This window comes from Falco punctatus (genome assembly GCF_963210335.1).
Source record: "Falco punctatus genome assembly, chromosome: 5".
Classification (NCBI taxonomy): Eukaryota; Metazoa; Chordata; class Aves; order Falconiformes; family Falconidae; genus Falco; species Falco punctatus.
In genome coordinates this window covers 57,448,869-57,474,609 of record NC_137584.1, presented here as the reverse complement: position 1 = coordinate 57,474,609, position 25,741 = coordinate 57,448,869, and the positions used below count along the sequence as shown (strand labels likewise).

Below are 25,741 nucleotides of genomic sequence, written 5' to 3'. Positions count from 1 at the left end.
CTGAAATTACATAGAAAAGCACATTGACTTTACATGTAAATTTTTACTCCAAACTGGATGCTTTCAGAAATGTAACACTCAAAAGCAACATTCTTTGGGTTAGCTCTGTGCATTTTAACCACAAATCTTCTGTTTGACAAAGTCATTAATCATGTTTACCATAGTGCTTCTTTTTCAGGTAGGTACATCACAAACCAACATGACCAGAAGGCACTCTAGGTGAAGAAATTACCTTTAAAACATGTCTCCAGTCTTTCTTTTCTTTTTCTTTTTCTGGGTATATGGAGTCATGCAAACACAAGGAGGGAGATTTATGTATCCCTTTTGGTCGATACAGATTTCTTTCCAATTAACTATTTTTATTGTATCAATTGTTCATTTAATGAGTTCTGCTACATATTACATCACAAATTCATATAAAGTCTGACATTTCAATTACATTTATCCAGTAGCATTCACAGCATAGTGAGTATAGTTAGATGATATGAACAGACAATTATGGAATAATTAACTATAGAGTTATTACATTGCAGAAAGTAAGTTATATGGCTGCAATACTTGCACCCCTTGAAATTCAGGCTTGATATATACATTTCCATAATTCTGTGGGTTTTTTTAATTCTGAGGTATTTATGTCATAATTCCTTTCCATCAAATACATATTTTTCAACTGATAAATAAGAGTCAATTGAAGTGTCAAAAAGTATATCTTCAGTGAAGCTATATAGTAGCTGCAGTGCAGGTACAGTCCAATTACCATAATTACACCAGAAAGTATATATTTTAAAAAATAATCAGTATAGATTTTCCATTCAAAATCAAATGGAGATTTTCTTCAGCAATGACAAAGAACATCGTATTCAGAGAGAGGTCGTGTTGGTAAAACTGACAGTAGCTACGCAGTAATAGTGCCTGATCTTTTCAGAATCAACCCACAATTTGCAAAAGCACAGCACAAGCCCACATGTTATGAAAATCTGCCCCCTTTGAAAAAAGATCAGCGAGCAACAAGAAAGTAATTGGTAATTGAAATAGAAAATTTGAGAGAGTATGTTGAGAACAGATGAGGACGAAATCTGTAAAATGGATGGACAATTTTCCTCAGTGGGTGGGTCACAATGTGATGTAAGTAGAAGACCCTCATTTTTCAGTTAGAAGAATCTATGGTAGTTTTCTCTGTTTTCTGACATGAACGCTGCAAGCTCGATCGCAGGGGTTGACTGAGTGTTCAACGCATGTTTGTGCAGTACAGGTTGTGCAATGCTGGCTAGCGCTCTTGATTGCAGAAAAGCCTCTGAGGTCAAGCAAAGCTTTAAGCAGTGATGTCATTCACAAAACCTCAGGGATTTGTACAAAAAGAAACACAGCTGACAAACATTTTGCAATGAGGGCAGAAATGTCAGAAGAAGTTCTTCACAGAAGAGAATTAAAATAACCCAATGGAAAAGGCACTGTTCAAACTAGGACGATACTCGGCTGGTGTGTTGTGGAATAGCTTCACTGAGGTTACAGGACCGTTTCCTTTCTTCCACCAGCTCAGCATGGCCTTTCTTTCTTCTCCAGTTCTTTTCTCGATCATCTGCACCTAAACATGCCCCTGCGCACCACCTGTTTGTTGCCATTCTGGCCCGGTAATATGAACACACACTTTACAGATAGTTACTGAGAAATGTCCACTTCAGCTCAAGGAAAATACATGCTTAAATAACCATTTTTCAAAGCTGTCACTAAACTTGTCCTATCCTCAGTACCAGTCATACCTGTTTATCACAAATGAAAGGTCTTGGGAAGGGCAGGGAAGCATTATTATTCATAAGCAAATTCTTCCTGTCTCCAGGTTACGTGGCACACTTAGCACACAGAAAGCTTTTACTTAAAAGTCAGATTTCAGGTAACAAGGGTACCTTAATTTAAATGGTTGATATAAAAAAGTATTTTTTTTTAATATAATGAATTCTCTTATTTTCTGGTCAGTTTATTATTTAATATATTAATCATAGCAATCAATATAATGAACAAGCATGTTGAGATTGTTTATTTTGCATTGCCTTAACTAACTAAAACCAAGCCTTGGTATCAAAACAGAAAGATCCCCTCGTTATGAAGAAGGCAGCTGAAATGTGTGCTAATCTTAAGAGTCATGAGCAAAACCACATACTGTGATACAGTGGTTACCTGGGGCACCTTGCAAACAAATTAAAATATGCAGAACTCAAATATTTAAAACCAAACAGGATTACAGAAACTGAACTGTCACTTCACTATATGCTGAAATCTGATATCACTTTAACATTCTTAATACCACTATCAATAACAATTATATTAGACACCAACAGAGATAAGATGCTTTGCCAAACTATATGAGTGAAGTCTTACAGCTGTCTTTCAAATAATTGGCAGGCTTAAGAGCATAGGGTTTCCATCTACATGGAGTCATTGTTCCACTAATTTAAAGACGTCAGGATATCAGCCATGGTTTTCAGTTAAGGCCACAACAAACACTAATTCAGGTAAAAACTCGTGATCTGAACTACAGTAATTTGTTATAAACAGACTACTAATGAGAAAACCCCAAATCCCAGCTTATGGAAAATCCAACCAACAGCTACAGGTGCATGAACTTGAAATTTTACCTCATGTCTAAGCATTGTCCATCACATCTCTAGGTTCACTCATTGGCCAGAAACAACTCAGAAGACCAAGCACAAAGCTGTAAGAGGTAAGGTAGCCTAAGTCTGCACAGTCCCTCTCAGGAAATAGCAGGAGTTACATCAAACAGGATGCAAAAAAGTGTGAGAGCTAAGGTGAGAAAAATCACTTTAGTAAGAACAGAAGTTTCAGCATTCTGCAGAAGTTTGAGTGAGTGCAGAGTTTATCGAAGATGCACGAACTGAAAACACTGCAGTAGCAAACTGAGTTTCAGAGTGAATGGTTTGAATTAATTTCCTTTGATTACCTGAAGAGCTTAATGCACTGCATTTGTGTGCTTGTGTGCCTGAGCTCTCTTCTGCAAGCAAGGCTTCCTTCCCTCCATTTGTCGGCTCCAGAAGCAGTGAAATCCGACAGCAGTTTTTATCCTTACGAATGGCACTGCACAAATAGTAACGGTTTTCCTGTCTTCAGCCCCGGCTACACAAAACCTGTTCCAAAAGTGCCAATTACCCCTGCAATTTAAGTGTATGCTAGCTTCCCCTTCTCACAGTTCCAAGGTGCATTCTCCTCTGCCTTCAGAAATTTGGGTTATTAACAGTTGTCTCCCTGTGAATATTTCTTTCCTTTCTGTGTCTAATTGCTTTTGGAACTCATTTATATTTCTGTTATCAACATCATGTGTCAATGAGTTCCAGAGTTTACTTCTTTATTGTGTAAAATCTCCTTTGGTGTTGTTTTTGGTTTTTTGTTTGGTTTTTTTTTTTGTTTTTTTTTTTTACTGCCCTACCTCAGAATTTCATGCTGTTGCTATAATTCCTCGCAGTTAATTTTCTCCCTGCATTCCGGTTTTTACTCTTTTTGCTGAGTCACTTCTTCTTCAGGCTGAAGTGTTTCTGGTCTATTTAATCTTTCCTCTTACAGGATTCAAATAAGTAATCCATGATGCACCAGCTCTTGAAATTCTTGCTTCTTTGCAGGATAGAATCCAAAACTACTGAAGGCAGTCCATATACCACACGGACTTCAGACAGCAGCATTTGGTCACAACTACTCATTAAGCCAAAACAGCACAGGAATTCTTACAATTAAAACAACAACCACCACTTCGGAGCTGCCCAGCAAAAGTAGCGTAACCTCTGAGACAGAACAGCAGAAAGAAGCTCTTAAAGAAGTGAGTAAAAAAAAAGACTGTTAAAAAAAAAAGAGAAGCTAATACGTGTTTCATAATACACATTATTGTTTCAGTTGCTTTTCTTTTTTCTTACTTTTTTTTTTATTTAAGGAAAGAAAACTTCAACAGCATCTAGAACATTCAGAGTAAAGAAGGTGAAATAACATTTGTTTAAAGTACAGAAAAATGTGGGAGTAAATATGAAACCAAAAGCTGTCATAGTCTCTGAAAATGCTGTGAGAGATGTAGTGGCATAAACCAATCTGACAAAACTATGCTTTTGCAGACAGAAAGTCAAGCTGTTATATGATTACAAATTACTCTAGTGAAGAGGAGTACTCATTTGTCAGAGCAATCAGTGCTGGACATGGCACTACACCTTTGGAGTACATTTATTATGAGTCACCCATGCTAGTAGATACAGATCATAAACCTTTTACTGCAATCTTCGAAGACAGCTTGGAGTGGCACTCTTTGCTGCTTTCAGAAGCCCAAGCCAAAGCTCTAGATACATATCTTTGCTTTGACATATACTGCACAGGTATATTTATCTGTAAAATGCTTAATTGCTGCATGCATCTTTCCACCAGAAAAAAAACTGTATACATAGAATGAAAGTGTGATGAATGATTTTGCAGTCCAAACACACTTCACTGTTTCCAGACAAAAAAGGCAATTTATCCCCGCAAGTTACAGATGAAGATTCTGCAAGATATTCGCACAGCACTGTATCATGGGGAAGCCCAAACTGATATTCGCACAGCACTGTAACATGGGGAAGCCCAAACTGGGCTGAATAAAGCTTTTAGCTTTTAAAATTTTGAAGAATATTTTAAGGAAATTATGAGACAGGGAGAGAGGGATATGTATCTGTCTAAGTGAGACAAGTGTATTTGTAGTTGCTGCTTTATAGAGAAAACTTCATGAGTTTCAGAGCAACCTATAGAATGGCAACCTACCTATATAATTTTGTCCCAACCTTCCTTATATGTGCGTGCCTTTCTGCAGGGACAGTTTGGAACTGCAGAGAATCAGTGAAGAATCACAGGTTTTAATTTCTGTATTGTATCAATACAGAAGCAGGGTAAGTGCTATGACAATCAGAGCCACAGGCCACACCGAAACACAGATCTGAATTACTTTGGAGTCAGCAAAAGTAATTCTTTTGGAGTCAGTAAAAGTAAAATTTCTTTTACTACATTCTGAGCTATGTCGGCCAGATTTAGACCGGTGTTAGTCAAAGCAGAATTTCACCCACTGTATGATTAGAAGTAGAAGCGGGTACTTCCACCTAACAGATGGGGAACACAAATTTAAGTAATGGGAACACACACATGGAAACTGCTGACACCTCTCAGGAAATTTGCATCACTATGGCAGAAAGTTAGGACTGATTCATTCCACTTGAAAGGAAACAATTACCTTTAGATTATTACTCATCGGTATCCCAGGATAGCCTTCTTGTATGATCTATGGGCAAGCCAACTTACCTTGCACGTCAGGGTGATTTTTGCAAGGGCACAGCATACCCACGGCTAAGGGTACTGACAAGGGCCTATGGTTTTGTAGTAAAGAATTTTAACGGTCTTCCCCATTGCGCTGATTCCCGTAGGTGATACCAAGCCTTCATTTTCCACAGTCCATTGGAGTGTGGAAAAGTAGAAGAGCTAGTTAGAAGATGCTTCAGAAAGGCCATGGGCAATAAAGAGGATCCTCATTTAGCCTCATTAACATACCGGATGGGAGCACTTTGTAGAATTACTATTTGCCTGCAGAACTTTTCAGGTACTATAAACTACAGATGAATTATTTTTTGCCGAAGAAGGGGTCAAGGTTATATCATTTCAAAGACAGGAACAAAATCACATTAGCCTTTGCCTAAAAGGGACACGAAACATCTGATCAAATTAAGTTTTTTTGATCAAGGTTCAAACTCTTAACGGGTTCCCCCCTCACAAGGTACTTTCTGTGCATGCCGCCAGTAAGACAATTAATTTGACTTTCGTCGTCATTAGTCTGGGATTTCTCAAGGGTTAAAAAGGAGGTGGCTGTGTCATGAGAGAGTCGGGACAGATGGCAGGCAGACCCCACGGTAGGCTCATTCGTCGGGTTCAGATAACGTATTTAAAAAGCGGTATTTTTTTACCTGCGGTAGGGGCAGAATTAATTCATCCTTGTTCGGAGCCCGAGGAAGAGTATTTGGATCGAAGCCAGCGAGCCGCGCAGCAAGCCGTGCGCTCGCTACGGCCCTTTCCGCAACAGTGACGGCAAATGGCGGCCCCCGAGCACTCAGCGGCACGCGGGCGGCCCGGCCTTCTGCCCGACGGGCGCAAACGTCCCGGGGACACGGCGGGTGACCGAGCGCAGGCGGCGGCGGGAGCGGCCCGCGGGCGGGCGGCGAGGGCTCGGGCGGCGGGCGGCGCGCGGCTGCCGCTAGGGGGCTGCCTGCCCCGCCGGATGCGCCGTGCAGCCCGCGCGGCGGGGGCGGGAGCGGCGAGCGGGAGCGGCGAGCGGGGGTCGCGCCTGCCGGGCCGCCCCTGCCCCCGTGCGTAACCGGCAGCGCAGCGAGCGCCGCGGCGGTACGCGGGGCCGGGCCGCGGGCAGGTTCCCCGGGGCGGGCCTGCTGGCTTCTCGGGGCGGCTCTGCGGGGTGAAATGCTAGAATCTGCCGCGTGAGCGGGCTGAGGTTAACGCGGGGGACGTAGCAAACGGGGGGCAGAAGGAGGGCGGCCGCCGCGGTGACTTTTGAGGAGGGGCTGCCGTGCGGCCGCGGTTACGGGCTTTTCAAGGCAATTTCATGGGGGCTTTGGGGAGGTAATGAAACGCAGCCACTGCACTGACTGTTCCCACAGTTCAGGTAAATCTTCTACAGCTGATGGAGACAAAACGGGCTGCCTTATGTTATCAATAAATACATGCAAGAATGTACTGCCATTACATTCTGCTAAAATTCTTTGCTTGCTCCAGAAATTCAGAGCCCCGAGCTTTTTGTTCTTAATCCAATGACTTTTGTGCGCTTATTCACTGCTCACAGTACTCATTTAATCATTTCTTGTTGAATGAGGTCTTTTTCTTTTCCAAAATCTGTCCCAGAATAATGCAGAGTACGTCTCAAGAGACTTTAAAATGAAGCTTTGCTACCAAAGGGTCTTTTATGTCAATGGGTAACCAGAGCTGTCAGCCTCTTTTCCCAGACATTTTTCTCCTGTTCCTGTGTGTACAAGCAAAAGAGAACAGAAAATGATGTTGGGCACCCCTGAGCGCCCTGGGACAAAACAATGCTGTATTAGCCAGCGCAAAATCACCAGGGTTACACCTTCAGATATTGGTGTTGCAAATCAAAAAGGGTATTTTAAAATCTTTTTAGCAATAGTTCAAATGCAAAATACAGAACTGCACAGTGTCCTTCCAGCCCCATCTCTTCCCCGGGGAGCACTTGATCCCCAGAGCCTCAGAGCAGAGAACAGTTTTTTCATCTTCACTGTAATGTATATGAAGTTAGCATTACATTTATTTTTGCAGATATGCCTTTATCTTAAGGCCTGCTTTTGTCTGAGGACTTGGTCTCAAACAGTACTTTCTTTATTCAACACACTGTGCAGTGAAAGGTAAGTATTGTTTTCTGCATTTTACGAGCTGGCAAACTGAAATGTGCTCTTTTCCGTGTAGCTTCAGGAAGTGGGTAGGAACCGGCGAGGTGCCCCCAGCTGTCACCTTTCCATGTACCCTGACTCTTCCCCACCCTGCCTTCGCTGCCAGCCCACCCTGCTCGGTGACTGCAGTCATGCTCATGAGTGTGCAGCTACAGGAATTAGGCATGAGCTGTCTCACTTTGGGCAATGAAACACAGTTAGTAGCAACCTGTGAAAAGCCTGGTTTGCATGGTACTCACGGTGTGAGAAGGCAACCACAAAAGGAAGCGAGAAGTGGACCCCGTTGTCTGAGGAAGAGTCTGATGCCTTAACCCCAAGGCAGGCTTTGCTCTTCTCCTGGGCTATTCACCCACTAAGCACCGAAGTTCTCAGGAGAAAAAAGGTGTACATCTGAAGATGTAAATTATTAAGATCTGCTTCTGTACTACAAACACACCTCACCACAACAAATGGAGGGGATTGTTTGTTCAAAGACTATGAAATGATGCGTTTTCTGAAATCACCACTTAAGCAGAAGATGCGAATTCTTCTCATTTATCTTAATGGGACATTAACTGGAAATATAATTACAAGGGAGAGCTAATTATCTGCGGGTTTGCCAAACTGCAGATGGAATCTACTCAACAGAATGAAATCTGAATGTTGAAGCTGAATGTGAACATAAGTGCAGTTTACCGTGGGGAAAATTTGAATTGAAACCAAATGAAGAGAGGAACGAAATTTCCTGTAACTCCTGACGCAGAACCTCAAGCAAAGCACCCCTTGCTGCACTGTTCCCCTGGCTGCCCCTCACTCAGTCCTCAGGACTTCTCTGCCCCTAAAAAATGAAATAACTGCCACACTGTGTCAGCTCAAAATGCATCTCAGTCAGTCCTTTTTCTTCACCATTGCCCTAAGCAGACACCAAGGAAGAATAAGAACAGAGCAAGGCGATCTGCTACTTCTGAATACACTCTCAGCCTCTTACTATTTTCATCTTATGGAATTTCCTGAGTTTGACGTGGTTTGCCTATTAGTGACCCTCAAAACGCCTCTCTTCCAAGTAGTTGTCCAGTGTCCCCTTGAACTCCTGGTCCACTCCCAGCCTTGTCCTGGCTCCCCTTGGTCTGACTGCATCCTGCCCCATTTCCTCTAATTGTGGTCCTGCAGAGAGGGGGGAGGGGGTGGGGGCAAGATATTTAAAATGAATTGTTTTCAAGTTCTTACTGCTGTGCTGCCCTTCCTAGCATGAGTCTGCAAGTCCAGCTGCAGAGCTCACGCTGCGCTTCCTCTTACTGCATGACAGCAAACGCTCTGCGTGGCAGACAGCAGCCTCAGGAAAGCAGCAGGACACCGCATTGGTAGGAATTAAATACTTCAGACCAGATTCAGATCTCAGAAACCGGGTGTAAATCTGGAGTCACTCCCTGCAGTTTGGAAGCATTATTCTGGATTTACTCAGTCATGCCTGAGCTCAGCATCAGGCTTCTTGTTTTTCAAAATCATCTGGTTTCCAGGCCATAGTGGGGAATGTAACAGCAGGAGTAAAAGAAAAAATGGGTTATTTCATTAGTAAAATGCATTCCTGCTTTAACAGGTATTTCTGCAACGTTTGGATCCTGTCAAGAATTTTGCCTTCACACACGCATATCCACATATAAAAGTACACAGAGGTATGAGTGTATAAATATTTCAGCTTGCCCACTAGAAGCTGGTCTGTTTTGGCAGAAAGAAACTGTTCTGCCCCATTTTTCACTTCCCTCTTTGTTCTTTTTCTCTGACATAATTTTGAACCTCTGACACTAAATTCACTCACAGCTGTGTTAAACTGCACACCAGTGGTTAGCAAAACTGGTCAAGTCACAGGGGGTTTTGGTTTGTTGGCAATACTGAAAAATGTCCTGGGGAGGAGCTGCATTCTTCCTCATCAGAAAGGATGTTTGCATCCAAGAACTTCTGGCAAATTGGGAAGTACCTACCTCCGAGAAAAGCTTCACTTCTAATTACAAGTACTTACAAAACTATTAAAAGTGGACTTCTTGGTCTGTTTCGGTTTGTTGGCCTTTTAGATTTTGAATTTCCTCAATTCAGTGCAGGGAACAAAAAATAAGGGGAGGGAAGGCATGCAAGGGCATTTGCTCCCCAGTAGCAAAATGAAACTGTTTAATACAATGCGCCCACTCCTGCCTCCTGCCTCCCACCCTGAACCATGCTCCCTCCCGGGCACTGGAGCAGGCTGAGGCTGCGGGAGGTCTGAGGTGTCTCCCTGGGTTCTCTCTATGGCAAATGGCAGACCCTGGTCACCAGCTCACTTCAGAGCCAGGCTATAGATTCAAACCATGAGCTGCCTCAATACCAAGCTGTGCGGATGACAGTTAAATGTCCTCCTCTGCTTATAACTGTTTTCCAGCACTTTTATTACATCGTTCCTTTTCTAGGTCCTCTCCAGAGAGCTGGGTTGGTAGGACAGACCTGGCACTCTGGTGGTCTTCAGGGCTATGCCTCCGTGGCATTTATAAGGCCTTTAAAGCCCATTCAAAAGAAGACAGCTGAGAAGACAGGATCTGTACAAATCCCAACCTGTAATTTCTTGGCTTGCAGAAGTCATCTCAGTAAGCAATGTGGAAAACAGTGGTGGTGGTACTTCGCTCGTACACTAAGAAATATTGAGTAGCAGAAGAAGGTTCATATGACGTTGCCATTTCACATTGTATTGTGGAAGTCAAGGCCTGTAATGCATGTGCTCATATTTGTACATAGTGGGTTAGTTCATAGGACAGATGGATGTGCCATACCACAGGCTTCTTCCAACACAGCACCACTGTGCTTTGTTTCCTGTATCTTCTTCCTGGAGATTACATGGCAATTTTCTTGCCTTGCGTGACTGTGATGGTATCCTTGACACTCATTTCTGTTGCTTCCAAAGGAACTGTTCTGGAGACAGTAGTTACTAAAGTTTTTCAATGTATTCAGTTTATTTGGTGTACTGTTAAAAATACGAGCATAAAAATGTACCTACCATCTGTACTGCAGAACTGTGGTTTAAGTTATAGCTAAAGTAAAATACAGGTAAACTAAAATTCTCCCAGTATTGCCTCTTAAAATTATACTGGCTTTTGCACTTAAACTGGAGATAAATCAGGTGACAAAGGATTAAGCCCAATCTAAATCAAAATTGTTTCACAACAAAGCAATAAACCAATGGAAAAACTATACAGGAGAGAAGAAAGAAGAAGTCAGGAAAGAAAAGTTTTTGCTTTTACACAATTCCTCAAAGTTGTTTCAACTGGAAATAAATCACATTTTTGTGAATGGGAATGCTCTTGTGTTAACCAAACATGCATACTATTCCATGTTTGGAACTGAACATTTCAAAAAGGGAGCGGAAAATGGACCTCCAAACTGCTCACCACCTCCTCCTCCCTCCATCCCCTGCAGATGCTACATATTAATTGTGTTGCACGATCAGCAAACAGCATGCCTAACAAGGAGACAGCACAGTAGCTTGTCAGAAGCACCACAGTCCCTCCCCCAGCTCATGGTGAAAAGCAAAGGCTGTGTGTGCTGTGAGGAGCTGCCAACATGGGACCTGCAGCAAGCAGATCTCTTCAGCAAGTCTATGAGGACACAGGCCAGCAGCTCAAGTGGCCTGGCTAAAGCTGTGTGGCCATTTTGTAGCCTGTTACTCCAAGCTATCATACTACTGCTCTTGGAGAGGGTCAGGGACCAATGTTTTAAGCTCTTGGAGCTATTGGAACTGGGCTGTGGAAGCATCTGATCGTGAATGTTGGGCCATGACACCGCAAGCCTTCATAGCTACTGCTGAACCTCAGTTCAAACTCCCTCTGTGTTGCAGCACAAACAAACTAGTAGACTGCAACAAGGCTTTACCATTGGTCAGATTCTACTGTCTGTGCTGTATCTCCTTCCTCCAGAGGTCAGACCATCCTGCTCCTGCTCCTGCTCTTGCTCCACAGGCCACAGCTGCATGTTATCAATGCTAATCAACCCACTGCCTTCATTCCTCTACACCTCTGGAGGACTGTGGAGGGGATCGGTAATGGTACAGTCTTTTGCAAGCAGGTAACAAGCCTTCTGAGGAGCTTTGAGCTGTAGCCAGCCTTCAGCATGGGTCACTTCATTTGTCAAGACTGCCAGCCTCAAGATAGCATGCCCCGTGGTGAGACAGGGGAGGGTGCCCCTGGCTGGTCAGTGGAAACAGGTCAGCTCCTGCAGACCACAAGGAAATTAAGGCAAGCTTGAAAATATAAGCAGTTTGTCTTCATTGCTTTCATCTTTTGGATGTGTCACGCAGGGTGGGCAAGTACTCCCAGCTGTGACAAAAGGCCTGGGTGAGTCACATGGTGAATATATGGTCTGTGTTTAATGATCTTGTTAATGTTCTCACACATTCCAGGGGAAATTCCAGTCTTCAAGCCTACAGGAAGGACCAAAAGACCTCTTTCATTCTCGGTCCCTGGGGCAACCTCTTATGTTCTCAGTTGTGGCGTTATCAGGACCCCCCTTGACTCCTGGTGAGCTCCTCTGGCACTGATGGTGAAGATGACAAAAATGTGTTCAAATCAAGCATATTTCAGCAAACTGGTTGCCACTGCCTGCTTAAATGCACAGTCATGTTCCCAGTCACCTGTCTGGAGCATACAGTTTCTTTGTAGCTCACCTATCCATGATGATGTTCTTATTACAGCTATGGAAGATTGAATGTGAACAGTCTGTTAAGTAAATATTGATGTTTTGCAAGTATAATTAAGACAATCATGTTTTCACAGGAGCAAGCACCTGTGGTTTAAGGTATTTAAATGTTTAGGTAATTTTTAGACCTTTATGACAGATTTTACCCTTATTCAGACAGCATGCTTGACAAATAAGTCTCCTTTCCTTTCACTGGTTATCTCTTTCTGATACAGGGCAATCTCTTCGTTATATAATAATACTTCAGCTATAGTAGTGGTTGGCTTGCTTGGGTTAAAAATAGGAGAATCAAGATTACAGTAATCTCACTGAAGGTTTTTTCTCACATCTGTTCATTGAGTGTAGTAGCTCAAAAGGAGAGCATGAAATTTCAGCCATGTTAAGTATGCATTTGTCTGAAAAACTAATGATACCATGGTAGAACCTCAGCTGTTAGTTCTGCCGTTCTGCAGATGACACTAGTGATTATGCAGCCCTGATAGTGGATGTTGCTGCTCCCCAGTACACATTGATTTATGTACAGAATATGTCCAACTTCATGAAATATTGTCTGAACTTTGCATATAGTCTCAGTGTACTAAACCAGGCCTTTTAAATCACTTTAAGATTTTTCTGGAAGACCTATGTGCAGAAGATAGTCAAAATTATAAATATCTGCATTTCCTAACCAAAATAATTAATTAAATGATTCCCATACTACATTTACAAAGCCCAAGAAGACATCCACATTGGTGGGTATTTAAGCACTGTTGCAGTGGACCAATGCATTAAATAGCTGTTGGCACAGATAGTCCTGCTGTGTCCTGTGTCTAGGTACAGACACACAGCTGTTAAATTCTGAGCTGTCAGTGCAACTACATACATCTTCAGAGGGCTTTGCCACGATGATCACAGATATATACCATATAGAAGATTCTTTGAGCAAATAAATAATTGCTTGGTAGACAATGCTTCAAACTATTGACAAGAAAGTGCTTTTCAGTTTGCTCTGAGGACAAAAAACTGTGTAACTCTCATGAGTTTAATCACACAGGACTCCTTTGGTTTCCTCAGTCCACTGGATTACCTTGGGAATTCAGAAAACGTTTTATTTCTTCAGCCTAAAATTTGATCTTATTCAACCTTTGAACCAAGCTTAATTGTTCATTTGCTTTTCAGTTCAGCAGCCAGCCTTTAAAAATATAATTCTGTCTTCTCCTGAGGCTTCGTGCTCAACATTCAGATGGCCAGCTGGGTCTTTTTTTCTGGTGTGAATACTTTCTTCTAAGGACATGGAAATTGAGATGACCCCAAGCAAGTCACAGAAGGTTTTAAAAAATATTATTATGAATTAATCTTGTGCCAGTCTTGAGAGGTAATACATGTCCTCCTATCACCTGCACAAGAAAGACAACTTTCTCACTCTTACCAATAGCAAGTAGTTCAAACATGCAGACTATATCTTCCCTCAATGGTATATGTCACGTGTCACATTATTAGAGCTTTCATGCCCCACATGGCAGAGGATCTTACAAGCAGTACCACAGGCTGGTCTCCCAGATCTACCAACACTGCTCCCATGCTTTAGCTCCAGGAGCAGAAAGGAGAGTGTGTCTGTTCCAACTGACAGTGTTAACAGCAGCAGGACTTTTCTTCCTCAGCTGAAATGACTGCTGATCTCCAACCTCCCCTCATTTCCTTCCTCTGGTTTGCAAAATGGTGGCAAGCAGGAGAGGAGGAGGCTGAGCTCTTGGCTGAGGTGGCAGGAGTTAGTTGTTGCTGCCTCAGGAAACTGCCCGGTGCAGCCAGCCAGAAATGTGGGGCTTGAGGAAGAGACACTCACCACAGCCAGCTGTGAGGAGGTATTTCTCCCTCCAGAGCTGTTCTTTTCTATGTCTTTCACCAGAAACACAGTTTGTGGAAGTACAGTGCTGCAGAGAGGCATGGCACGGAGCACATGCAAAAATGTTCCAGTACCAGAAAGACTGGGCTGTCTCCCAGCTGTGCCTTCAGCCAGCATCCATGAGCAGATCAGGACTGCTCTAGATCATGCATACAAAGAGGCATGTGGCAGAAGTTGTCTGAGCTGAAATAAAATGGCAAACCTGAAATGACCCCAGCCAAGTCACAGAAAGATGAGGTAGCCGGTGCTGTTGCGAGTTGGTTGAAAAACGGCTTGCTGAGAGTTTAATGAAAGCAACACAAATTCTCAATAGCGTTTGGCTGGTTTTGGCCATTGTTGTCTTCTCGACCCAGTGAGAAACAGCTTAATGCAAGAAAAATATCTAATCAGCTGGAGTAAATTAGACTATTAAAATCAGTGTGCATCCTCATGTGAGTACAGCTATGAACATGCATTAAGTGTTTACAGGAGCAGAGCCTTAGAGGCTTTGACCCTGCCAACACATTCACACATACTTAAGTTTACTATAGTGAACAATCCCATTTGGCACACGGGAAATCTCACCATGGTATTGTACAAGCCTAACAGTTGGCAAGATCAGGACCTTGGACTCAATGTTTTTTACAGCAAAGCATATTTTTGGCACTAAGAAAATGACAAAATGTAGCCAAATAATCTATCAGATACACAAATCCTGTATTTCTTAAGCTGAAAAGTATTCAGGGAAGGAACTATATTTTTCCACAGATGGAGTCAGTGTTAAACATATTGTGGGTGCTACCAAAATTCAAATAATAAATAGAGAAAATAATTTGGCATAATTTATTTATTTGCTTCTCTGGGGATTTATAAGAAGGTTAACAAGAATAAAATACAAATGTACAGCTTGTTATCTTTAGGTCTGTGCTTTAACAGTCTTTTATTTACTTAGGTGTATAAAACTTCAAAACTAACAAATCTATGTTTTGAGTGCCTGGTGACATTTGAAAGCTTATGTAAGTTATGCAGATCTCAGGTTAGCCTCACACTCTAACACTTATTTCAGCTTCTTGGATAACTAATAAGATCAGCAGCAGGCGACACTGCCTGTGACAATGGCTTTTGGGAGAAAATTCCCTAATCTACCTGTAGTTGGACTAAAGTCTCTCATTAATTTCGCATGGATCATTCGGGAGCATCTGTAAGGTAGCAGCAGTTTGTGGATGACACAACCCTGCTTGCCAGCAGAAGCCTTCCCTTCAGCACTCCTAAGACATACAGTCCCAAATTCTGCATTCCTGACTGAAATCATAGAAACAAAGTGCCGTGGATTAAAAAGCTATCACAGGCAACCTGAGGTTACCCCCAGTGCCTCTTTCTGAGTCAGAATTTATTGGGTCAGCAACTTCTGACTCCTAATAGCCCATTTGGCCACCTGTGTAACCAGCATGTTAGCAACAGGGAAACATGCCCCCCGTGACAGTAACCAGCTCCCTTTTGAGGCCCTGTTTTACATCGGCATAGCTCAAAGAGGCTTCAGTGCAAGCCAAGAGCTAGACCCAGGGAGGAGTAAGAAGCCACATTTGCGGTGTAGAGCTCTGTGAAGCCACTGAGTTTCACCATGCTCTGTTTTCAGCAAACCTTTGCAGGAGGTGATCTGTGTGGTTTTGTGACCCAAAAGTTTCATTTTAAGTTTTGGGGGTTGGGTGAAATAAGGCATTTTGGAAGAAATCAGGTGAAAGATGTACATATGTATTTGAAAGCTTCAGGAAGTGTTCATTGAACTGCCTGGTTTCTAGTCCAAAGTAGGATTTCCCTGGAATTTTCCAGTAAAAGTTCTAAGAGGTTGAATTTTGATCCATCGTATGCATGTGTGAGATTAAAGAAAAAGCAGAAGGAAAAGATCTTGTATTTTAAACCAGTTTATCTCTGTATTTGTAGTAGTCTACCAGTCTTCCAGATTAATTTATTAAATGCTGCATAAGCATTTTCTAATGTCTTAGAACTTAATATCAGTAAGACTACAGTTGCAAAGTTTACTTTCTTTTTTCTTTTTTTTTTTTACCCCACACCCCCACCCCCCGAAAAAATGGTTTGCAACATTCATATAGTGAGAAGAAGAAAGCAGAGGCTATAAAAGACTCTGCTGATAAAAGCAGTATTACGGATAGAAATTTCTAGGTTTAAATAGTCCTCATCACATTTCTCTTACAAACTTGAGAATATTCTTTATAGCAATTTCCTAATGTAGCTATCTAAAACTTCTATATTAAGCCCTGGATTCAAGCAGGTATTCATTTTTTATGACTTTACAGGTACAATTGGTACATTGCTCCTGGCAGACTGGCAAGATAGCACACAGGAATTATCTCATTTAACTGTAGATCAATGCCATGACTGCAACTATAAAATTGTAGGCAAATTGTACAGTAACTACAAGGTTATTATCAATCACTTTTAGCTCTGCAGTGGCACAGGAGAGAGGACAGATACCATAATAGGCTCTCTGCTGAGTACATTTCATTAATATACTCTGTTTTCTGCTAGAATCTTGCACATCTCTTCCTCCTGATGGCTACTTTTGTCTTGCTAGTGATAAAAGTAGGACGATCAATCTAGGTTCCAGTAAATACATTAGGATCAGTGATGCTTTCCTTTTTATAGATGAAAAGGTTTGTTTGATTATTTATTATTTGTTAGAAATGTATCACATGGGTATTTAATAAAATCAACCAGTTTCTTTCTGCTTTTACTTGGTAATTATTAGGTCACAGCCCTAAGTGGAAAACAAAGCAAAACCAAAGGTCTGTAGTGGATTTCCTTTGTAGGCAGGTGTTACTTTACTGAGCATGGTAGCATTACAGAGCCATAAAATCAAGCAGCTGGTCAAGCCCCGACACTGTTCCTCAATAATTGATCAGATTTTAGCAGATAACACATGGAGTGAGGAATGAAGCCACACGCTTTGTCACTGCAGCTCATTATCAATGGCTGCAAAGTAATTTAAAGATTTAAAGCAGTAGTACAGGAGAGTAGACTTTACCCTTTGTTAAAACAAAGTTTTTTGCCCATCTCCAATATTTCCTTCTAAAATTAGCCTTTCCAAAACATTTATTGCATTCCTGACCAAAATCCTTCATTTTAGGTAGTCCTCTGACTTCAGCTCTCTCATGGCCATGGTGGATTTCATTGTTCTGGGCCAGGAAAACAGTTGTAACACACACTTGTTACAAAAGGGTCCCTTGAGGGTTTTGCTCCAGAGGAGAACTGAATGCAGTAGTCACTTCCTCCAGGATTTCTTCTTTACCTGCCTATATTTCATCCTTCCACTGTAAAGAGAGGAAGAGGACTGGCTTCCAGAAGAGTAAGGTGGAACATTTATTCCTGCTACAACTACAAAAATGGGTGTCTTTCAAGAACAAGCTGTCTGGTGATGATCTCCAACTACTTTAGAATCATTTTACAAAAATAACACCTAACAGTGTTTTACAAGGTTATTCTAACACAGAACTTCTTGCTAGGCTTTGATGTAGATGTATAGGGACACATTACACCCTTGTGACAAGTGCATCCTTCCAAGGACAGCATCAATTCAACCTGAGCAACAAACTATTGACGTAAAAAATACGACGCAATTGTTATGAATGCAGTTTGTAGGCTGATGATTTGACAAACTTTGTATCTGGGATCTCAGTTTATTTTTCTCCCCAAAAACTGGAGAGAAAAATTCCTGTCAAGGGATTTAGTTCAGGACAAAACAGGTCTGCTAGCCAAGAAACCTAGCTGCTAACCTGCTGAGTGACTGCCGGCAAGTCGTCTGCTGTCTGTTCCCTCTGCCATGCGTTCTCCATCTATTTAGTGCATAAGCGTGTCTGCTGGGACTGCCACTCAGTGCATGTTTCTGCAGCGCTCGGAGACCCCAAGACCCTCCTTCCACATGGGCCTGTAGGTGATACAATGACTGTAAATATCAGTGAAGGGATCTTTACCAGCACACCATTTCCTAGTGGTATTTCACTTCATCCAAATATCCTACTCTTATTTTCCAGTGACTGGCCAAGGCATGTCCCCATGTGTAAGAAGCCCTCCAGCTGCCTAGAAACTGAAGATACAGACAGCTGCAATAGCATTAAATACCTCCCCAGGATCCTTACAGCTAGCAGTAGCCTTTTGTTCTTGGCTCTTTTCATACTACCCTTATACAGTCCTCTTGTATAGCCAATACTAACATGAAAAATGTGAAAAAAATCAAGCTTGCCTTAGTCTTGACCAAACAGACAGACACACACAAAAATATTTTTATATTTAAAATATATATATTTTTTGAATATAGAAAGCTGGAAACTGTCTAAAAGAAGTGGAGGTCTGAGGTCAGAAAAATTCCGCGAAGTTATGGTTAAGGATGCAAAGATGAGTTGATTTAAATATAGTCTGTCAATAAAGAAAACTATATATACTATTGAAAGACTCCTGTCTCCAGCAACCTACTGGTCTATCATCAAAAAACAGTGTTCTTGCAAAAGTGTGCTTATCTGAACCCAAATATATTAAAACCTCTGAGAAAACGTCAAACTGGTTCCTCAAGACAAAGAGTTGCCTTTTGTGAGAGTTCACCGTATATCCTGGTCACCATGACAATAATTACCAGCTGGCTTACAAGGTTATCTGAGACACCATGGGGACCTGTCTTACATGAAATTGAAAGCAGAATGCAGTACACTGTATTCCACTAGGAATACACGAGGCAGGTAAGCATCGATGACTATTGAGATTAAATGACAGGCACAGAATCATATACCAGTAAGCAATAGGATCAGTTCATAGCTTACCCCACTGCCTGTAATCTCTTTACAGGTCACATAAGCTTTCCATGTTAATTACATCAAATGTAACATCAGCCTTAACCTTGACACAGGTTTTTTGCATATATTTGGTTTTTTTGGATGGCAAGCTCTTTCAGCAAAGATCATCTCATCTCTGTTTGCAAACAAAGCAGCCCTTTCGCATGTTTAGCAGCGTTTACCTATGTACGTGGCTGTCCTGCTGACTCCAAATTAATTTTGTCAGAAGGAAAGACTAATGTGCAAGAATGGCAGCATCAGAGCTCAACCAGGGCTACACAGAAGCATGCCTCAGGTACAGCTAAGGCAAATACTCCAGCAATTTATGCTGAGGAGAAAACTGACTGCCAAAACCAGAATACAGCCTTTATGAAATTACTAACATGAGACTTGAAGAGTAGAAGCACATCAGCTATCTTAATTGCATGGTTCTTCTGAAGTGAAGTGCCCCATTAATGATTACATGTCCAGTGTGCAGGTGAGACTGTTGTCAAATCCATCACTATTCAGTCAAAAACCCTAGGGTGAAATTCTGTGCTGTGCAACAAAAAACTTACAGCTGAGGAAGAGGGAGCTCTGATGGCTTAAAACAGTCTTCTTATCATCCAACTTTTAGCTGCCCCAGGAGCTATAGCTGACATCGACCACTTTTATGCCCTACTACTTCATTTTTCACAAGGCCATTCAGAACAAAGGGAACGTTGCAATGAAGTACATGAGCTACCACCCAAGGATGTATTTGTTCCAGTCAGATGTAGTGAAGAAGGCATGCTTAGCAGAGGAGAGACAGGAGATAGGAAAGAGAACAAAATTAGGAAAGTGAAGAGGGGTGGTTCAGATTAACTCATTGCATCTGTCTTAAGTCATACAAAAAGATGTAATTTCACCTAAGAGCAAGCCTTCCAAATGACAATTTATTTTCTAGAAATAATTTAATGACATACGACTGCTTAAGTGCCTGGTACTTTACATACAAATAAAAATGGCAAGTCCCTGCAGTTCAGTGTTGTCATCTAAATCAGACTTTTGAAACTAAGTCCTCTGTGGGTATAAATTAGCATAGCTCTGCTAATGCTAGAGGAATTATTTATGCACCAGAACAGGAAATAGTATGGGGAAAAGAAATTTTTTGACTGTAAAACACCAAGTCAGTCCTGATTGTTTTTATTTAAATTATTAATCCTCTGGGAATCTCCAGTGACTCAATGATTTTACATTTGTAGATCTGGAGAATCCATATATGGATTCATAAAGCGATAGGAACAGTCCTTTCAGCTCTGAAGAAGTGGAAACAGAGGGATGAACCATGAAGAATGAGGGAATTCTATAACCAAGGCTTCTAGGCTGCTTATGTAAAACTCCTGTAATTTCAGCTTTAAAGGCCACGAACACCAGCAAGGAAAATGGTCATAGACTTTAGATATGCTCACATTTAAAGCAAAAATATTCCTTGACTATTAAATATTGTCAGAGCCAGTGTATTCTCTGGGCTTTCAGGTCCCTGGGTGGAGAACTTAGATCTTTCTGAAGAGAAGTAACAAGCGGTAGGGTAGGCATGAGCACACTCCTCATGTCACTGGTACAGTACATGCTGTTAACATTCACACATGGGAAGTAATCTCCTGCCTGAATGTGTATCAGTCACAAAAGAGTGGTAAAAAATTAATTTTTGCTGTAATGGAATGTAAAGCCTTGTCAAAAATAAATTTAAAGTGGTACAAATTACAGCCAGAAAGATTTGTGCCTCTAAACTCTGAGAAGAGGATCTGAGATACTGTCCGCCAAGATCACTGAACTCAGTGACATGGCTGCATTCAGCATTGCCTTGGAGCCAAAGCATTTGTACTTTATTACAACCAGTTATGATCCCTTCAAACAAAGGGACAACTGGGCTATTCATCTTTCAGTGATACACTGACGGTCCTTCAAAATTGATGTAATATTGCTGGTTTGTTTTTTTGGTTTTTTTGTTTGGTTTTTTTTTTCTTCTCAGGAGACATTAAGTAATGGTACTTTTACCTGCTGACATGCATCAAGACAGTTCACTTGTGGAATATTAGGAAGCCGACGGCTATGCTCCTATCTTCTCAGCACTAATTTCATTTATTTCAAAATACTGATGATGCATCCTGTCTTCTCAAGGAATATATCCAAACAGGTCCACAAAAAGCAAATCAAAAAAGCAAGAAGCATGTGATGTTAAAAATATACCTTTAATTGTTTAAAGAGAAAAAAATTTGTGGGCAGGAGACTAGGTAATGGTGTGAACAGAGGCATTAGCAAGTGCTTCATCCTCTGAACTTCTACTGAATACACTTTGCTATGAACATTTTACTCATCAGTCATGTTCTGCAAGTTGAAGGACAGCAATGTTTTCTCAGACTGATCAATTTACAAAATAGGGATTTTATATCACCCCATTTATTGTAAAGTGTAGAACACAGGCTAAGTGACTAAAAATTTTTTTTGCAGATGAATATTCGTTTATTATTAGACTAGGCAGAAGTGAATCAAATTCTAATGTGAAAAAGTCTGCTTTTTCTTGGTTTGATTTCTTTCTCCACAAAAGTGTTGTTTGAAACAGTAGAGATGGAATCTTTCCTTAACTGAACAAGCTTTAAAATGTAATGTAATGATAGCTGCACAAAAATGCTCTTAGTGGTTGTGTATCAGTAGATAATCCTTTCAGATTTGAAAAAAAGCCTTGTCCAAGTCTGTCTCAGTCTGTAAATTATGACCATTTCAGATAAATTAATAGAAAACCCTAACTTATTAGGCTTTAGGTGAGGGCTCGCAATATGGTGTGGTGTTTTGTAAATTATAATTCTCTATAAATTAAATCTATTCACATACATCTGCCAGATGAAAGAGAAATTTTAGTGAAATAAAGATCAGAAAGTAACATGAAAGAGATATAAATTTGCTTTATTGCACCTATTAATGAAAATATGGACCCTGTGTGACTAGTAGCTGGGGACACATTTATTAAATACTGAAGAAAAAAAGAATTTCAGTACAAAATTATTCTGTGGATGATTCCTTTTATCTGCCATTGAAAATTATCTAGGACAGAAGTTCAATACAGTGAGATGCTTGTGTAATAAGCATGAATGAAACGGTTTGATAATGTTCAGAAAGAAAAGGTAAGCTCAAAAATTGTGTACTTCTTTCATGCATTTGACGATATCCACTGAGGAAGGAGAAGTAGAGGGAGAGGGAGAGGACATATTCAATTATACAGCCCTATATGTGTGGGGCAGAATTTTAGCAAATGGTTACAGTTTTTGTACCATCGAGGAATGGAAAACCATGACACATGGGCACTCTCTTACACCTGAAATAGAAGCTGAACAGACACATTGACAACTGCAATGTTTCAGTATATGAGTCAAAATTTATGGCAAGAGTATAAACCATACACATTTCGTCCAATTTAAATTAATTTTTCAAATGTAAATTCATGTAATTAAGTTTTCTTTGTCACAATAAAGTTGTTAAAACTTTCTGGAATTGTGTTGTTTGTTTTTTTTAATTCAAGCTGGTACTTTACACCTCCACCAACAGTGAAGATGAAGTCTTCAGAACTCACCATTTCTCACCTTGTTGTAAGAAAAGCGTGGGGCATGCTATAGGCTTAGATTGTCAGAATAAACACTTGTCATCTTTTCTGACTTACTGTGTGCTTGCATGTTTGCAGAGGGCAAAGGACGCTTTTCAAGAATTTCAATACTTCAAGGATTGACCACTAAACAAAAACAAACAAGAGTTTGAAGGAAAAAAGCCACAGCTGTAACTTCTGAGTGGTCAGTGTTTCTTATGCCTTTGAAACATGCATGGGTCTTCTCATCTGTTCCTGTTATAAAAAATACTACTAAAGCAAAGTGGTGGATGAAAACAAGGATCTGTTAGGCGTCCCACAATCCAGTGTGCCCTTCAATTTGTGGCACTGCAAGAGCTGTGGGAACAGGAGGACTAGCTTACATCTGAATTCTTACTTTATCTCTTTGTTCAGGAAGGATTGTAAGAGAAACAAATCTGAGAAACCCAAAATGTTTCCAACCCTACTAAGTAATTCTGTTAAATGCTTACTTATGCATTTTCTCTGAACAACTTCACACTTTGGTAGGAATGAAATGTGCACAACAGGAAAGCATGGCTCCTCAAACCTTTATTTTGAGGATCTACTTGTAAATTAAATTGTGTTTATGCTTGTTTCTGTTCAGGAATGAACTTCATCCTCAATATGCATATGGTCAAACTTCTAGACTCCTGAACAAGGCTGAAAGACACATGCCACGTACTCAGGAGAGCCAAAAGGCAAGCTTGTAGGCTGGGGATGAAAACAGTTCCCTGAGAATGTGATTTTTCCTCTACAGATGGCTGTGTTGTAAGTTCCTGGATGAAATAGAGACACCTAAACCTCATCCTTCCCTGCCAGAGTGCTTTCTTCTGAACCAGGGTTGCACCTCATCCCTCAGGCCTTGTACTCACACAACACTGCAGTGTTCCAGTCAACACAGCCATGGCATCAGGGCTTCGCTTGAACTGCTGATGGGCTTTGTGCGTACCAGCAGCCATCATGTGGTGAGCTTTTCTCTATGTAAATGTACTAGTCACAGCTCTATCATAAAAAAAGACACCAGTCATTCAGTTTGGGTTAATTACTACACCATGGATTGAGTTCAGCTCTGGGAGTCACAAAACCAGATGTAACTACGTGTACCTCTCTGCATGCTTCACATGTGCTCGCTCTGGCTGCAGTCAGAAAACCTCATCAATACAGTTAAAAAGTGATTCAGCTAACCACAGTGTCTACTTGTCTTTTGAGGTACTGCTGACGGTACAGGCCATAACAGGAGCTTAGAGATACAGCACACATGGCCACCTAAGCAAAGGTGCCTTTCTCTGGAGCAGAGCTGTCCCAGCCCGTCAGTCGCTGCAGCATGCTGGCCAAGCTCTGAAGGAAGACACATGCCACCTTCCTCTCCCGGAACAAATCTTCCAAATTCTTGGAAGAAGTTTCAGTTCCGTTAAAGTGAATGGAGCTGTATTTCCTTAAACCAAGTCTGCATGTGTCCTGTGAGGTCCATCTATCCAAGCACAGACAGCCTAAGACAGAACATAGGCATCAAAACATAGTCGCAGCTGAGCAGCTAGGCAAACGGCAGAGCAGCTGAAGGAGCACTTGCAGTGCAGGTTTTGGAAAGGAAACCATTTGGTGCTGCCTAATGAATGGTGTCAGCTAGAAAAACCAAATGCTCTGACAAGCATTTTCATATTGGAGCAGAGGTTTTTGTGGTTACATCTGAATGACACTATATATTGAGACAAACACAAGCGCGACATATTGGTTAGGGGTGCGTACAATGTGTAAGCATGTAAAACATTTGTAAAGAATTTTTTAAATCAACGAATTTGTGTTGCATACTGCAGTGTGATTACAACTGTGCTGTACCTGCAGTCAGGGTAAAAACTTACACTTAAACTGAAAATTGTAAACACAAATTACATTTCTACATTTGAAAATGTATTTACATTTTAAAAAGTTACGAAAAATATGACGGCAGTACTTGACAATGTGTCCCTTGAAATAAACTGGGAGTTCCCATTAATCTGAAATGCTCAGTATAATGTTTTTGCCACTAAGTATCAAATCTCTTTTTGTAATTACATAAGAGATCACAACCAACAAATAAATAAAATGTGTTTAGGTGCTCAGGAAAAGCAAAGTAGTTTAATCTACAGTCCATAGAAATTTTAGAGTCATATATTATTGTTGCTGCTGTTATTTTTGAAAGCTACTATGATTTATTACCCTAAAAACATAGCTACAAATTGAAATCATGAATTAAAACGTCACCTACTTGACCTTTTCACAGATATGCCATGAATATTGATATTAATTTTATGTATTCAACAGCTGCTGATCAAGTTACATATTGTGAAACGCATTGTTTGAAATATTATGCCACCATACAAATTACATATTGCCATGGCAGATCTTATGTTTTTTTATGTTAATAAGCACTTTACAAACCATTGCATAACCTCCACAAATTTACACTACATGAGTGGTTGTAGAGGCGTATGACAACTTCTGGTCTATGACTGGATGATCTTTGCACTTCAATGATACAAGAAATCCCCTTTGATATCAACTCTTCATCCAAAACAATTCCTGACTTTTATTTATTCATTCAGAGATGAGAAATCAGCAAGCTACTCATGCATAAAACTTTAAAAATTAATGCACAACAAAACCAAAATAAGCACCTTCGACTTTCCCTTGCAATTTTATTCCTGTTCACATTTGCAGCATTTCACTCTTAGCCTTGTCCTTATTTCTCTCAGGCACCGCAATATCAGTGAAGACTAAGTTGTCTCTGCTTGGCATAAAGTACAGTAAGAGATAGTGCTGAGGTGCAATGATTAAAGACAAATAATAGAAGAAAGCATATTGTCTCAGTATGGCTACTAAATTCTGGTATGGGTTGCAGCTTATTCTCTCTTCTGTGTCTCAAGTGATTGAGCCACTGAGGGAGAAAAGATTGCTTACTGTTTTCTTCCCAGTGCGTATATCTGCCATAGGATCAAGCACACAAACAGTAAGCCCTTACACTCATGCAAAGAATTACATTAAATTAAACTTACGTAAGTCTTACAAGATAAAGTTCCTATGTACTCTGAAAAACAGATATCCACCACTGCAAATGAATCTCCAAGAATGGCATATTAATTCACAAAATGCTAGATATTCCAGAATTTTGGCTAGGTTTTAGGTTGTGCTAGTTTTTTGGGGGTAAAGTTAATTTTCTTCATAGTAGCTGGTATGGGGCTATGTTTTGGATTTGTGCTGAAAACAGTGCTGATAA

The 25,741-nt window shown here is 40.9% G+C and overlaps 1 protein-coding gene and 1 long non-coding RNA gene across 9 annotated transcripts in view; one reads left to right on the top strand and one right to left on the bottom strand.

Annotated features, from left to right (window-relative positions):
* THEMIS (thymocyte selection associated) overlaps positions 1-25,741 on the bottom strand; it is an 86,771-nt gene that overhangs the window by 14,894 nt on the left and 46,136 nt on the right. The window contains exons 5-6 of one of the 7 annotated variants that reach the window (XM_080390426.1): positions 17,820-17,971; positions 16,105-17,357 (exon numbers count right to left, since the gene is read on the bottom strand). The exons of 4 other annotated variants lie outside the window; for them this stretch is intronic. In XM_080390426.1, coding sequence (XP_080246552.1) covers positions 17,309-17,357; positions 17,820-17,971 — 201 coding nt within the window. In that variant the 3' untranslated portion in view covers positions 16,105-17,308. Of the gene's footprint in view, positions 1-16,104; positions 17,358-17,819; positions 17,972-18,475; positions 23,979-25,741 lie in introns of those variants that run through there. 2 more of the 7 variants (XM_080390430.1, XM_080390429.1) reach the window with 2 other exon arrangements.
* LOC308065022 lies at positions 12-22,379 on the top strand. 2 transcript variants are annotated; one of them, XR_013928624.1, is made up of 3 exons: positions 12-6,472; positions 7,345-7,430; positions 20,863-22,379. It is a non-coding gene; the product is annotated as an uncharacterized lncRNA (long non-coding RNA). The 2 variants fall into 2 exon arrangements; XR_013928625.1 differs by having other exon boundaries at positions 12-7,430.